We start from the raw sequence: 12520 nt of genomic DNA, 5'->3' as shown, positions 1-12520 counted from the left end.
TTAAAGAGCTCAGTCTATACAGGAGAAATAGATAGTAAATAATTACCTTTTGGTGAGAGAAATAATAACAGAGCTACAGACAAATGCTATGGAAATAAGGTTATGATACCATCTAATAAGAATGACCGGCAACAACTCCGGGGCTTCAAGAAAACAAGGTCTCTTGGGAAGCATCATGGTAGTGAATACCGTAGAGGGGTCCTTTTGCTGCTAACACACCTTCTTTTTGCCTGGCTACCGCTTCCTTTTCCAGCCTCAGTCTAGACATCAAATCCTCTGGCAAGCCATCCCTCAACCCCTAAGACTGGGTTGGGTGTCCCCCCATGCGCTCCTATCTGTACTTGCCCCATCAGAATGCTAAGTACATTAATGGAAGTGACTTCACTTTCCAGTCTTTCCAACTAGATTGGGAGACTCTTGAGAGCCTAGACTGTGCTCATCATCATATTCCCAAAGCTTAACACGGCACCTGGAACACAGTGTTTATTGACAATAAATCAATAAAGGAACCTTGGGCGAGTATCTTAAGTCTTCTTTACTTCCATTTCCATTTATTTTATTCATTTATTTTTTAAAAAAATTTTGGGGCTTCCCTGGTGGCGCAGTGGTTGAGAATCCGCCTGCCAATGCAGGGGACACGGGTTCGAGCCCTGGTCTGGGAGGATCCCACATGCCACGGAGCAACTGGGCCCGTGAGCCACAACTACTGAGCCTGCACGTCTGGAGCCTGTGCTCCGCAACAAGAGAGGCCGCGACAGTGAGAGGCCCGCGCACCGCGATGAAGAGTGGCCCCCGCTTGCCGCAACTAGAGAAAGCCCTCGCACAGAAACGAAGACCCAACACAGCCATAAATAAATAAAAAAAAAAAAAAAAATGTTTTGGCCGCAGTATGAGGGATCTTATTTCCCCGACCAGGGATCAAACCTGTGCCTCGTGCAGTGAAAGTGCAGACTCTTAACCACTGGACCACCAGGGAAGTCCCATTTCCATTTATTTTAAAGAAGAAGCAATCTGCTCTGAAGGGCATATGGAGGATATAAGAGGCCATGTTCTGGTTTACGCTAGCATCGGAGTCCAGGGCCAACTGACCTACAATCTCGATGAGATACGCCAGGATCACCCCATCCCGGAGATCCTGTCGCAGGTCCTGCACAGGCTTCACTGTTGGCCTCTTCTTCAGCTGTGCGTTCACCCAGGCCACATATGCCTGCAGCTGTTGCTGGAAAATGAAAGGTGGAAATAAGGGAGAAGTTGCATATTACTCTTATCCTCTACCCTGCACCCTTTAAGGCAGCATTTGAGATCGGGCAATCTATATCCAGAGGGAGGAGGAGAAGCTTTTAAGGAAAGAAAGAAAGAAGGTCAGACATGGAGTATATTCTAAAATTCTCTAGATCTATGCTAGTCTCCAGGGATAAGCTAACCTCTGACTTGGGCGGCAGTGTGGACACAGGTATGCAGATGAGTGTTTCAGTGACTATGACTCCTGCTTTCCTTGAGTTTTGCTCTGTTGACCAGGGATAAAGACTGGGCCAGAACCACAGCCAGTTTTCAAGTGTAACCACTGCTGCCAGCACCCATGATGCTTCTCAGGAACAATCACTCATGTCCCGTATGCACAATGAACTGTGACACTCCTAAGAATTGATCTTGGGGAACCAGGAATCAACAGAAACCAAGCTCAGAAATGCCTCTCCCATAGCTGCTTTCTTTACAATGAGACTTAACTGAACCCAATCCAAGGTTTATTCTCCTGAGCCTATAATCCTGGGATTGCTACGGAGTTAGTTTTAATCCATGCTTTATATTGTCAAAGAGGATCTAGTTACCTGAAACCTGCACAAAGAAAGAAAAAGAAAGGCTATGACGAGCAGTGTTCCTGAAGACTGGGGTTGCGGATGGAGGGAGCTTTCACTTATTTTCAGACAAAGCTATGGCCCAGTACCATCAGAAACCCGTCAGACTCAGGTAGGACACATAACTCATCCCAACGCTTAGACAACCTTACATATTCCATTTTAAACACAGCTTGCATTCAGGTGTTTATTCTGATTATCTGGTCTGAAGATGGGCACTAAATATCAAAATAGCACATGAACAATGTCTTAGTACAGGCAGCAGTTCTGTCTGATTTCTGTAGAAGCCCAAGACCCTGAACCTAAAAATTAAGGTCAAAGGCTAACAGTATTAAACTATAATTTGGTTAAAGTACAGTTGATTTCTAAGCCCCAAGTACTTCCTTAATGAAGTGATGTTGGAGATTACTCACTGGCTGCTTCCTGGGCTTAAATGAAATCTTCACTATTTTCTTTCTCTATGTCGATTTGCGGGAATAAATGAAGTCCTTTGGAAGGTAGTGCTAAGGCAATAATCTATCAGCTACTGACAAACTATAGGAAGTGCAATGAGCAGCAGGAGGTGGGGGGAGGAATCTGATATTTACTTAGTACCTACCATGAACTAAACACTATTTCTGATGTTTTATATATGTTTTTTTAAATAAATTTACTTATTTATTTAATTTTTGGCTGCGTTGAGTCTTCGTTGCTGCACGTGGGCTTTCTCTAGTTGCGGTGGGCGCGGGCTTCTCATTGCGGTGGCTTCTCCTGCTGCAGAGCACGGGCTCTAGGCGCTCGGGGTTCAGTAGTTGCAGCACGTGGGCTCAGTAGTCGTGGCTCGCGTGCTCTAGAGCACAGGCTCAGTAGTTGTGGTGCACGGGCTTAGTTGCTCTGCGGCATGTGGGATCTTCCCAGACCAGGGCTCGAACCCGTGCCCCTTGCATTGGCAAGTGGATTCTTAACCACTGTGCCACCAGGGAAGCCCCTATATATGTTTTAATGAGTTAGTAATGTACCTAGAACACAGCCTGCCCCACAGTTGATGCTTACTAAATGGTCATTATTATTTTCATTATCATTATCTAATTCAGTTCTCACAAAAGCACTGAAGGGTAGGTATCATCTCCATTCTATGGATGAGGTGCAACTTCTCTGATGTCCCCATAGCTAGGACCTGGCAGACCTGGTAAGGAATCCCAGTAAAGGTGGTCCAAGCATTCACCAAGGGCCTCTTGTTATTCAACTCACTCTGCAGAATAGAGGCGGCTGCACCTTCTGCCTTAACATGGGCCAGACTCCTGTCCAGGTCTGCTCCCACTGTACAGCCAAAACACTGTGTGAGGCAGGCCAGGCAAAGGGCACTTCCACAGCAAACCACTCTGCTCCGGGCCAGAAAGGCATTATGGGTAACAGCTGGGTCAGGTTACCAGGCTTATGTACAACTCTCTGTATCAAATCTCACCCTCGACCCACCCTCCACACATTCCTGCTTAAAATCCTTCACTGGCTTCTCATTATCCTCAAGATAAAACCCAATCTCCTCAGCTGCATTTAAGTCTGTCATGTGCTGGCCCTTACCTCTTCTCCAGCTTCACTCACTCCCTTCCCCCACTTTTGCCCCCCATGTTTCAGTTCATCCAAACCATGTGCAGTGCCCCAAACGCGCCATGTTTTCCAGCCACGCTACCTCCCCCTGCTTGCCATCTCCTCTTAAATCTCAGCTCAAGCATCACCTTTTCCAGGAAGCCTTCCCTGACCCTCCCACACACCTCAGACTCGGATCTCCTTGAGGATGTCCTGTGTCAAGCAATCAGTTCAACAAGTTGAGTGCAGGCACTGTTCTGCTATGGGGCTACAAAGAGCATCATGCCTTCAAGAAGTTTGCAGGAAGAAAACGAGAAGAGAGGGAGAGGAGGAGAAGCTTGCAGGCTGGTAGAGACAAGCACTATGACAGGGGTGTACAAGGTGCTAAGAGAGTATTAGCCCGACCTGAAGCCCGTGCTCGGCGGTGGAGGGGTTCCTGAAGGAGGAGAGGAGGCAGAGAGGGCAGTGAGCTCAAAAGGAGCTCAGGTCTGAACTACGCTCTATGCAGGAAGTTGTAAGAGTTCAAGATTGTTGGACTCAGAGTAACAGGTGCTCAACAAATATCTGTTTGAATCAGTGAATCATTTGTCACATTTCATCAGGCCAAGACTTAAAATGATTGTAAAAGTTAATTATGCAAGGGCAGACAAGAACAAGTATTTTTCATCAGGCCAAGATGATTTTACTTAAGTAACCATAGCCTTCTTTTGGCCAATGAATTAAAGTAAGTTGTCTCTGATGCAAAACTACTTTGAGGTTCCAAACAGTAATGTTCATGCACATTAATCACAGCTCTGGTCTTCCAATAAAGAGGATTCTACAGCATAATAATTGTCACCACTTTTCTGAACACCTACTCTGTGTCAAGAGCTATGCTAGGTCCTTAAACACATTTTCTCTAATGCTAATCTGCTAGGGATATTTTACTGTATCTATTTTGCTAACTGGAAACTGAGGCTCAAAAAAGGTGAAATAAATTGTTCAAGGCCACCCAGATTGTAAACCATATGAAATTCACCCTGACTCCCAAGCCAGTGCTCCTTCCACTCTACACTCTACCACACTGCCCCCTAAATTAACGCATCCCGGAGGTTTAAATGACCCCACCAAAACTCTTAGCATGGAAGTCACTTCTTCCACCACATCCAATGTTTGAGTCTCTTGAGTAATAATCTACAGTAAGTAGTTGTCTACTAATCAAAGTGTGCTCCTCGGACCAGCAGCATCAGTATCACCCAGGAGCCTGTTAGAAATGCACTCCCGTAAAACATTGTAAATCAACTATACTTCAAAACAACTATACTTCAAATAGAATAGAATAAAATAAAATAAAATAAGGGCTTCCCTGGTGGCACAGTGGTTAAGAATCCGCCTGCCAATGCAGGGGACATGGGTTCGAGCCCTGGTCCAGAAAGATCCCACATGCCGTGGAGCAACTAAACCAGTGAGCCACAACTACTGAGCCCACATGCCACAACTACTGAAGCCCGTGCGCCCAGAGTCCGTGCTCCGCAGCAAAAGAAGCCACCACAATGAGAAGCCCGCGCATCGCAATGAAGAGTAGCCCCCGCTCACTGCAACTAGAGAAAGCCCACGTGCAGCAACGAAGTCCCAATACAGCCAAAAATAAATTAAAAAATAAAAATAAAAATAAAATGGAGGGCTTCCCTGGTGGCACAGTGGTTAAAAATCCGCCTGCTAATGCAGGAGACACGGGTTCGAGCCCTTGTCTGGGAAGATCCCACATGCCACGGAGCAACTAAGCCCGTGCGCCACAACTACTGAGCCTGCGCTCTAGAGCCCACAAGCCACAACTACTGAGCCCACATGCCACAGCTACTGAAGCCTGCGTGCCTAGAGCCCGTGCTCCGCAACAAGAGAAGCCAGGACAATGAGAAACCCGCGCACCGCAACGAAGAGTAGCCCCCGCTCGCCACAACTAGAGAAAGACCTCGCGCAGCAACGAAGACCCAACGCAGCCAATAAATAAATAAATAAATAAATAAATAAAATTTTAAAAAAGAATAGCGGGAGCCTTGAATTGGGTCCCCAATTTCTAAAAAATAAATAAATAAAATGGAAATGCAGACTCTCAAACAGTGCCCCAGCCCTAATGAATTAGAACCTGTATTTTTAAAAGAGTCCCCTCATGTTGTATTTTCTCTGCCCCAGCTCTGTAATCAGCTATTTCTCAAAAGAAAACAATTCTGGCTCCTTTTATTGGAGAATAGTTTTTAGAATCCAAACTTTGGGCATGAGGTGTACTCATTCTACTTGGGTGACATTCTGGGCCCTCTCGGTAGTAGAGTAGGAAATATGTGCATGTATACACACATACACACATATCTGTATCTACTTATCTTGACAGACAGATGGAGAGACATACCATGAATTACCCTGATCCCGCCTCCAGCCCAACACCACAGGGTTCATCTCTCTTTTCCCTTTTCCTTATACGTAACTCCTTTCTCCCACAGTGAGAAATCTGACTCTATTCACAATATATTTACTAACATTTCCACAGTCCTAGAAAACACATCAAATAGTTTGACTCGCTAATCCATACCTTGTGAAAAACAAATTTATTAACCAGAACATAATATCTGTATATAGTTCTTTTTGTCTTTGGCCTTACAGTGTACACTCAAAATACTGTTTCCAAAGTGACTTAGGTTAGTTCTTTTCTTTCCACCACCTTCAGTGTGGTTATGTTAGTGCAATATGGTTAGGTACATTTCTTACAATTTACAGTCCATTTTGGATTCTCCTCACGTTTTGGTGGATTTTAATTTTTTATTTTTGGGGTAGGAGAAAGATTACCATGATTCTAAAAGTCAGAGCTATATAAAAACATATATTCAGAAGTATCACTCCTCCATTATTCTTTCTACTCCATTCCCTTTTCTCCATTCTTTCCACCCCATTCCTATCCTCCCCTGCAGGTAACCAATCGGATTCATCCTATGTTATCTGGAAAAAAAAAGAGACGTATATTTTCTTATTTCCCTTTCCTTCTTATGTGAAAAACAGCATAGTATTGATATTCTTTTTACACCTGCACTTTTCACTTCACTTCAATTAATATTCACTTAATATATTCTGGAAATCACCCCATAATGGTCTAGAGATCTTCCTTATTTTACAGCTACATAGTACTCCATTATGTGGCTATATCATAATTTATTCAACCACTCTTCTACATGTGGGCATTCAGGTTTTTTCTAATATTTTGCAATTAGAAACACTGCAGCAATGAGTAACCTTATGCATGCGTACTTTCATGTTGATGGAGGTCTATTTTCAGGGTAGATTCAAAGAAGATTGCTAGGTAAAAAAGCACATTACGTAGATAACTTTATTAGATATTGCCAAAATCCCTGCCAAAAGCGTTGTATCCATTTGCATACCCAACAGCAATGCATGAGAGTGCATTTTCCCACAGCCTCGCCAACAGAACATGTTGTCATACTTTTAAATTTTTGCCAGTGTGATAGATAGTGTGTATCTCAGTGCTGTTTTAATCTTTATTTCTTTAGTTATGAGTTTGAACCTCCTTTGGTAGGTTTAAGAATTCATTTTATATTCTTATCTTTTATATCTTTTTTATATCTACATGAATTGTCTGTTCACATCTCTTTCCCATTTTTCTATCAAAGTTTTTGGTCCTTTGTGCCTCCATTTTTAAGAGTTCTTTATATATTAGGAATGTTACCCTTTTGTCTTTGACATATGTTGCAGAGATTTCCCAGTTTGTCAGTCATCTTTTCACTTGGTTTATGGTAGTTTTTGGCCATGAAAAGGTTTTCATTTTTATATAATCAAATTTACTGATATTTTATTTTACCGTCTCTGAATTTTGAGTCATGGTCAGAAAGCCTTTCCCTACACTGAGGTGAAAGAAGAATTCACCTCTGCTTTTTTCTAGTTCTCATACGGTTTCAAAATTGTTTACATTTAGATCCCTGATCCATTTGGCATTTATTCTTGTGTATGATATGAGATATAGATACAATTTATCTTTTTTCAAATGGCTACCCAGTTGTTCCAGCACCATTGACTAAAAAGTCACTCTTTATCCCAGGGATTTGAGATGTCACCTTTATCATATACTAAATTTCCATAGTTTGAGTCTATTTCTGGATTTTGTATTCTATATCACTTGTATATTTGTTTATCCATGCACCAGTACCAAAATGTTTTATTTGTAGAGGCTTTATAGTATATTTTAATATGTGGTACAACTAGTCCCTCCCCCCTGAAATTTTTCTCTTTTTAATGTTTTCTTGCCTATTCTTGCAAATTTATTTCTCCATACGAACTTCCGTAAAGCCTGTCAGAATTTTTATTGGGATTATATTAAATTTATAAACTGACATAGGCAGAACTGTTACCTTTATGATGTTGAATCACCCTATTCAAGAATAGGGGGTGTCTTTCCATTAGTTCAACTGTGTCTTTCAGGAGTGTCTTAAAGTTTTCCTCTTGTTGATTTTATACATTTCCTGTTAAGTTCATTTCTAAGTATTCAATTCTTCTTTATTGTGATTATAAATGTGGTTTTCTCTACCGTTACCTTCTGTAATTGGTTACTCTTTGTGTATGTGAAAGCTGTAGGTTAATTTTATACCCTGTTACCTTATCTTCTATTGTTTGAGTTTTATCAATAATTCTCAATGATTTCCAGGATTACTGTCACATCATCTACAAAAAGAAATAGTTTTACTTCTTTACTAAGCCTTGTGCCTTTAATCAATTTCTAAATATCCCTGGTACAATGTTGACCAGTAGTGGAGATAGTGGGCATCCTTCCCTGTTTTTGGGCTTAGAGAAAATACTTGTAGTGTTTCCCAATTTAGAAAGTGACTGGTTTTTAGGAATAAGGTATATATATATATATATATATTTTTTTTTTTTTATCATGTTAAGAAAGAATCCATCAAGTATTCTTTTCTTTTTTTTTTCGACTTTTTTGGGGTTTTGTTTGTTTATTTATTTTTGGCTGCATTGGGTCTTTGTTGCTGCACGTGGGCTTTCTCTAGTTGCTGCGAGCGGGGGCTCCTCTTCATTGTGGTGTGCAAGGTTCTCTTTGTGGTGCATGAGCTTCTAGCTTCTTGTTGTGGAGCACGGGCTCTAGGTGCATGGGCTTCAGTAGTTGTGGCATGTGGCCTCAGTAGTTGTGGCTCGCGGGCTCTAGGGCGCAGGCCCCGTAGTTGTGGCGCACAGGCTTAGTTGCTCCGCGGCACGTGGGATCTTCCCAGACCAGGGCTGGAACTCACGTCCCCTGCATTGGCAGGCGGATTCTTAATCACTGCACCACCAGGGAAGTCCCTACTTTTTTGTTTTATTTTTATCACACACTATAAAATACAGTGTGTATGCTACACAATACACTGCATAACCTTCTAGCAGGGGTAGACGAGCATAACTGAGTTATTTTTCATCCATCAGGAAAATGCTTCCTTAATCAATGTTCTCCAAACCCTTTAACACATAGTAACGATTAACTCCAGAGATGCACCTATCTCTTTCCATCAAGTTCCACTGACACGAATAATGGGCAACCATTTTTTCCTTGCCCCTGTTAGTGAACCTGTGGATGCGCACAGTGGCCTTTCGCAGGATGAACAAGCACATGGCCATGATGGCGATCCCAGAGTGAATCTCGAACCACATCTCGATGCCGTTACCAAGCAAGTCTTATTTTCTTGAGTGGTTTTATAAGGAACGGATGTTAAATTTTGATGAAAGTTTTGTCAGTATTTATGGAGATAATTCTATGATTATTTTTCCTGAGATCTAATATGGTATATGTGGATTTCCTAATAATGAACCTACCTTGCATTCCTGGAGTTAACCCTACCTGATCATAATAATTACATTTTTAGTGTGGTGTTGAATTTTGTTTGCTAATAAAATATTTACTAGTGCTATATTAGTACTATATTTGTTGTACTTTTTCATGGGTATTCACAAGTAACATTAGTCTGTAGTTTTCTTTTTTGCACTACCATGTAGATATATTCATAAAATGAAGCAGAAAGTTTCTCCTTATTTTCAATCCTCTGACATTATCTGTAGAGCACTGGGACTGTCTGACGAGTGGAGGTTTGGTAGAATTCCCCTGTGAAATAATCTCTGCCTGGTACTTTTTTTGAGGAATAGTTCCTTATTAAGGTTCTCTAATTCATCTACAGAAATTGGTCTGTTTAAACAATCCATTTCTATCAATTTTAGTAATCAGAATTTCCCTCAGAAATTATCAATTTCACCAAAGTTTTAAAATTTATTTGTACAGACCTGCAAAGACTGTTACCGTTTTTTTCTGTTTCAAGGATTACTTCTCCACTGTCATTTCTTATTTTGTATATTTGTGCTTTCTCCTTTTTTCTTCTTCATCATGTTTATTTTCTTCTCCATCATCTTGTCTGTTTTTACAAATGGTTTCAAGAATTACGGCTATTCTGGCCTAAATCCCTCTAAAACCATAATATCTAGAACCAAGCACAATACTCTGGCTCTAAAATCAGACAAGATATTTCACATTCTTTTCTCCTTCTCTTCCCCTTCTTCCTCCTCCTCTTCTTCTCCTTTTTTTTGTTACCACCTCTCATAGTTGACTCAGTGCTATCAACCAAACCCCTAAAAATTTTTAACACATTCTGCTGTGAAGCCAGTCTCTTCTATTTTCATTCTTGTATAACTGGTCTTCTTGATGCATATTTACCTTTAACAAATTTCAACTGGTTAGATCCCATCTCACAAGATCCTTCCAGACCCTGTCATTTCATGTATTCATTTATTCAAATCAACCAACACTGCCAGGCGTTGTGCCAGGCCCACTGATTACAGGCATGTAAATAACTCTAATACAAAATGATTACTGCAACAATGGAGAAGTGTTAAAAAACGCTATCTATGCACAGAAGGAGCAACAGGATGGAAGGATGAGGCTATCAGGGAAAGATCAAGAGGAAAGAAGACATTTGTCTGGTTCTTTAAGGATATTTGCCAATTGGAGAAGAGTAGAAGGGTATCCTAGTGAGTGGTAATAGAAAAAAAAAAAGGAAAGAAAAGAAAAAGAAAGGAAGAGCCTGAAGGCATATGGTATCTTGGAGGAATAGCCAGTTAACAAATCAGTTTGTGGGCAGAGCTGTAAGTGGCAGGCAATGATGATGGAGAAATAGGTCAGCACAAGACCTACCAGAACTTAGACTTAAAGCCTAAAGAGCTTCAACAGGAAAGCATGGAGTTTGGGAACAGGAGAGTGAAACGGTGAGACGTGTTTTCTTAGAAAGGTCACTCTGGACACAGCAGAACATGGGACAGAAAGAGCAGCATCCAGGCAATAATTCAAGTGAGAGAAGATGAAGGCCTAAACTGAAGCAGTACCGTTAGAAAAGGACAAATTACAGAATTACGTCAGAGATGACGTACGAAAAGAGAGAGTCCAAAAAGTCACACCTGAATGGATGGTGATGCTTTAATTGAGACAGAGAATACATGAAGAGCAAGTATTGGGGAAAAGCAAACAGTTCAGTTTGAACAAGAGTCTGAGCCATTTGCAAAACATCAGGGTAGAGATGTTCCGCAGCCAGCTGGCAAAATACAGGTCTAGAGCATAAGAGATGGGTGTGGGGTGGGAGAGATGTGTGAGAGCATCTGTGTGTGGCAGGCATAGCCATAGGTGCAAATGGGATAATAACACCATCTACTGAGCACTTACTACATGCCAGGTACTGTGCTAGGCACTAAACCAACATCTTTTCATATAAATATATGTGTGTGTGTGTATATGTGTGTGCACATATATTTATACAGTTGACTCTTGAACAACATGGGTTTGAACAGTGTGCATCCAATTATAAACAGACTTTTTCTTTTTTTTAAAGCTTTTTATTTATTTATTTTTTATTGCAGTATAATTGATTTACAATGATTTTTGGTTTTTGTTTTTTTTGGCTGTGCTGCGCGGCTTGTGGGATCCCAGTTCCCCAACCAGGGATCGAAGTTGGGTCCTCAGCAGCGAAAGCGCGGAGTCTCAACCACTGGACTGCCAGGGAATTCCCTACACAGGTTTTTTTCAAGAGTAAATACGACAGTACTATAATGTCTGCGGCTAGTTAATGCAGATGTGGAGGGACTGTGGGCCTCCAAAGGGCTGACTATAAGTTATACGCAGTTTTCCCACTGTGTGGAGGGTTGGCGCCCCTAACCCCCGTGTTGTTCAAGGGTCAAATATGTAAATATTTATCCCCCCCTTCACATTGATTAGAGATGTGGAACAACTATTACCATATTACAGATGTGGAAACCAAGGTTCAGAGCAACAAGCCCAGGGTCACAGGGCTGGTAAGTGGCAGAACAAGGATCTCAACCCAGTGCTGACTCTAAATCCTGGGATCTACAACACCCCCAAAAGTAAGGTGAACCATAAGAAGTTATTTGGCAGGAAAGGGAGTGGGGAGAGAGGGCACTCAGGGAAAGAGGAGAATGAAAATGCACTGAGTGCCCATCCCTGTCAGCCACTGAATGAAGCACTTTATATGCATTATCTCCTTTAATCATCATATCCAGTCATTAAAATCGATTTTATTAGCCCCATTTTTCATATGGGAAACCTTGCTCAAGATCATAGTGCTGATAAGTGGTGAAAATGGAATCTGAACCCACTCCATCTTACTCCAAAGAATGTATTATTTCTACTATAGCAAAGAAAGCATACAATGAGAGAAAAGGAAGGAATGCTCAGGTCAGAGGCTGGGGTATATCAACATCAAAGGGACAAGTGAAGTGAGCAGCAAAAAAAATTCTTTTGGGCTTCCCTGGTGGCGTAGTGGTTGAGAATCTGCCTGCCAATGCAGGGGACACGGGTTCGAGCCCTGGTCTGGGAAGATCCCACATGCCGCGGAGCAACTGGGCCCATGAGCCACAACTACTGAGCCTGCGCGTTTGGAGCCTGTGCTCCGCAATAAAAGAGGCCACGATAGTGAGAGGCCCGCGCACCGCGATGAAGAGTGGCCCCCACTCGCCACAACTAGAGAAAGCCCTCGTACAGAAACGAAGACCCAACACAGCCAAAAATAAATAAATAAATAAAT

The 12520-nt window shown here is 41.9% G+C and overlaps 2 protein-coding genes across 5 annotated transcripts in view; both read right to left on the bottom strand.

Annotated features, from left to right (window-relative positions):
• Nucleotides 1–12520, bottom strand: part of DIXDC1 (DIX domain containing 1) — a 75201-nt gene that overhangs the window by 43693 nt on the left and 18988 nt on the right. For 3 of the 4 annotated variants that reach the window (XM_036861969.1, XM_036861968.1, XM_036861966.1), the window contains one exon: nt 1090–1219. The exons of the other annotated variant lie outside the window; for it this stretch is intronic. Coding sequence is in view for 2 of the 3 variants with exons in the window: in XM_036861968.1 (XP_036717863.1) it covers nt 1090–1219 (130 nt within the window). In the remaining variant the exon portion in view is untranslated. The remainder of the gene's footprint in view (nt 1–1089; nt 1220–12520) is intronic. 4 annotated transcript variants of the gene reach the window in all.
• On the bottom strand, nt 8814–9095 carry LOC118899930 (NADH dehydrogenase [ubiquinone] 1 alpha subcomplex subunit 1-like). The gene has a single exon (XM_036861972.1). It carries the CDS (start codon nt 9093–9095, stop codon nt 8883–8885), a length of 213 nt encoding a protein of 70 aa, XP_036717867.1. The 3' UTR covers nt 8814–8882.

The sequence above is a fragment of the Balaenoptera musculus genome, chromosome 8, assembly GCF_009873245.2.
Source record: "Balaenoptera musculus isolate JJ_BM4_2016_0621 chromosome 8, mBalMus1.pri.v3, whole genome shotgun sequence".
NCBI lineage: Eukaryota > Metazoa > Chordata > Mammalia > Artiodactyla > Balaenopteridae > Balaenoptera > Balaenoptera musculus.
The sequence above is the reverse complement of the archived record's forward strand: the minus strand, read 5'-3'. Positions and strand labels throughout refer to the sequence as shown.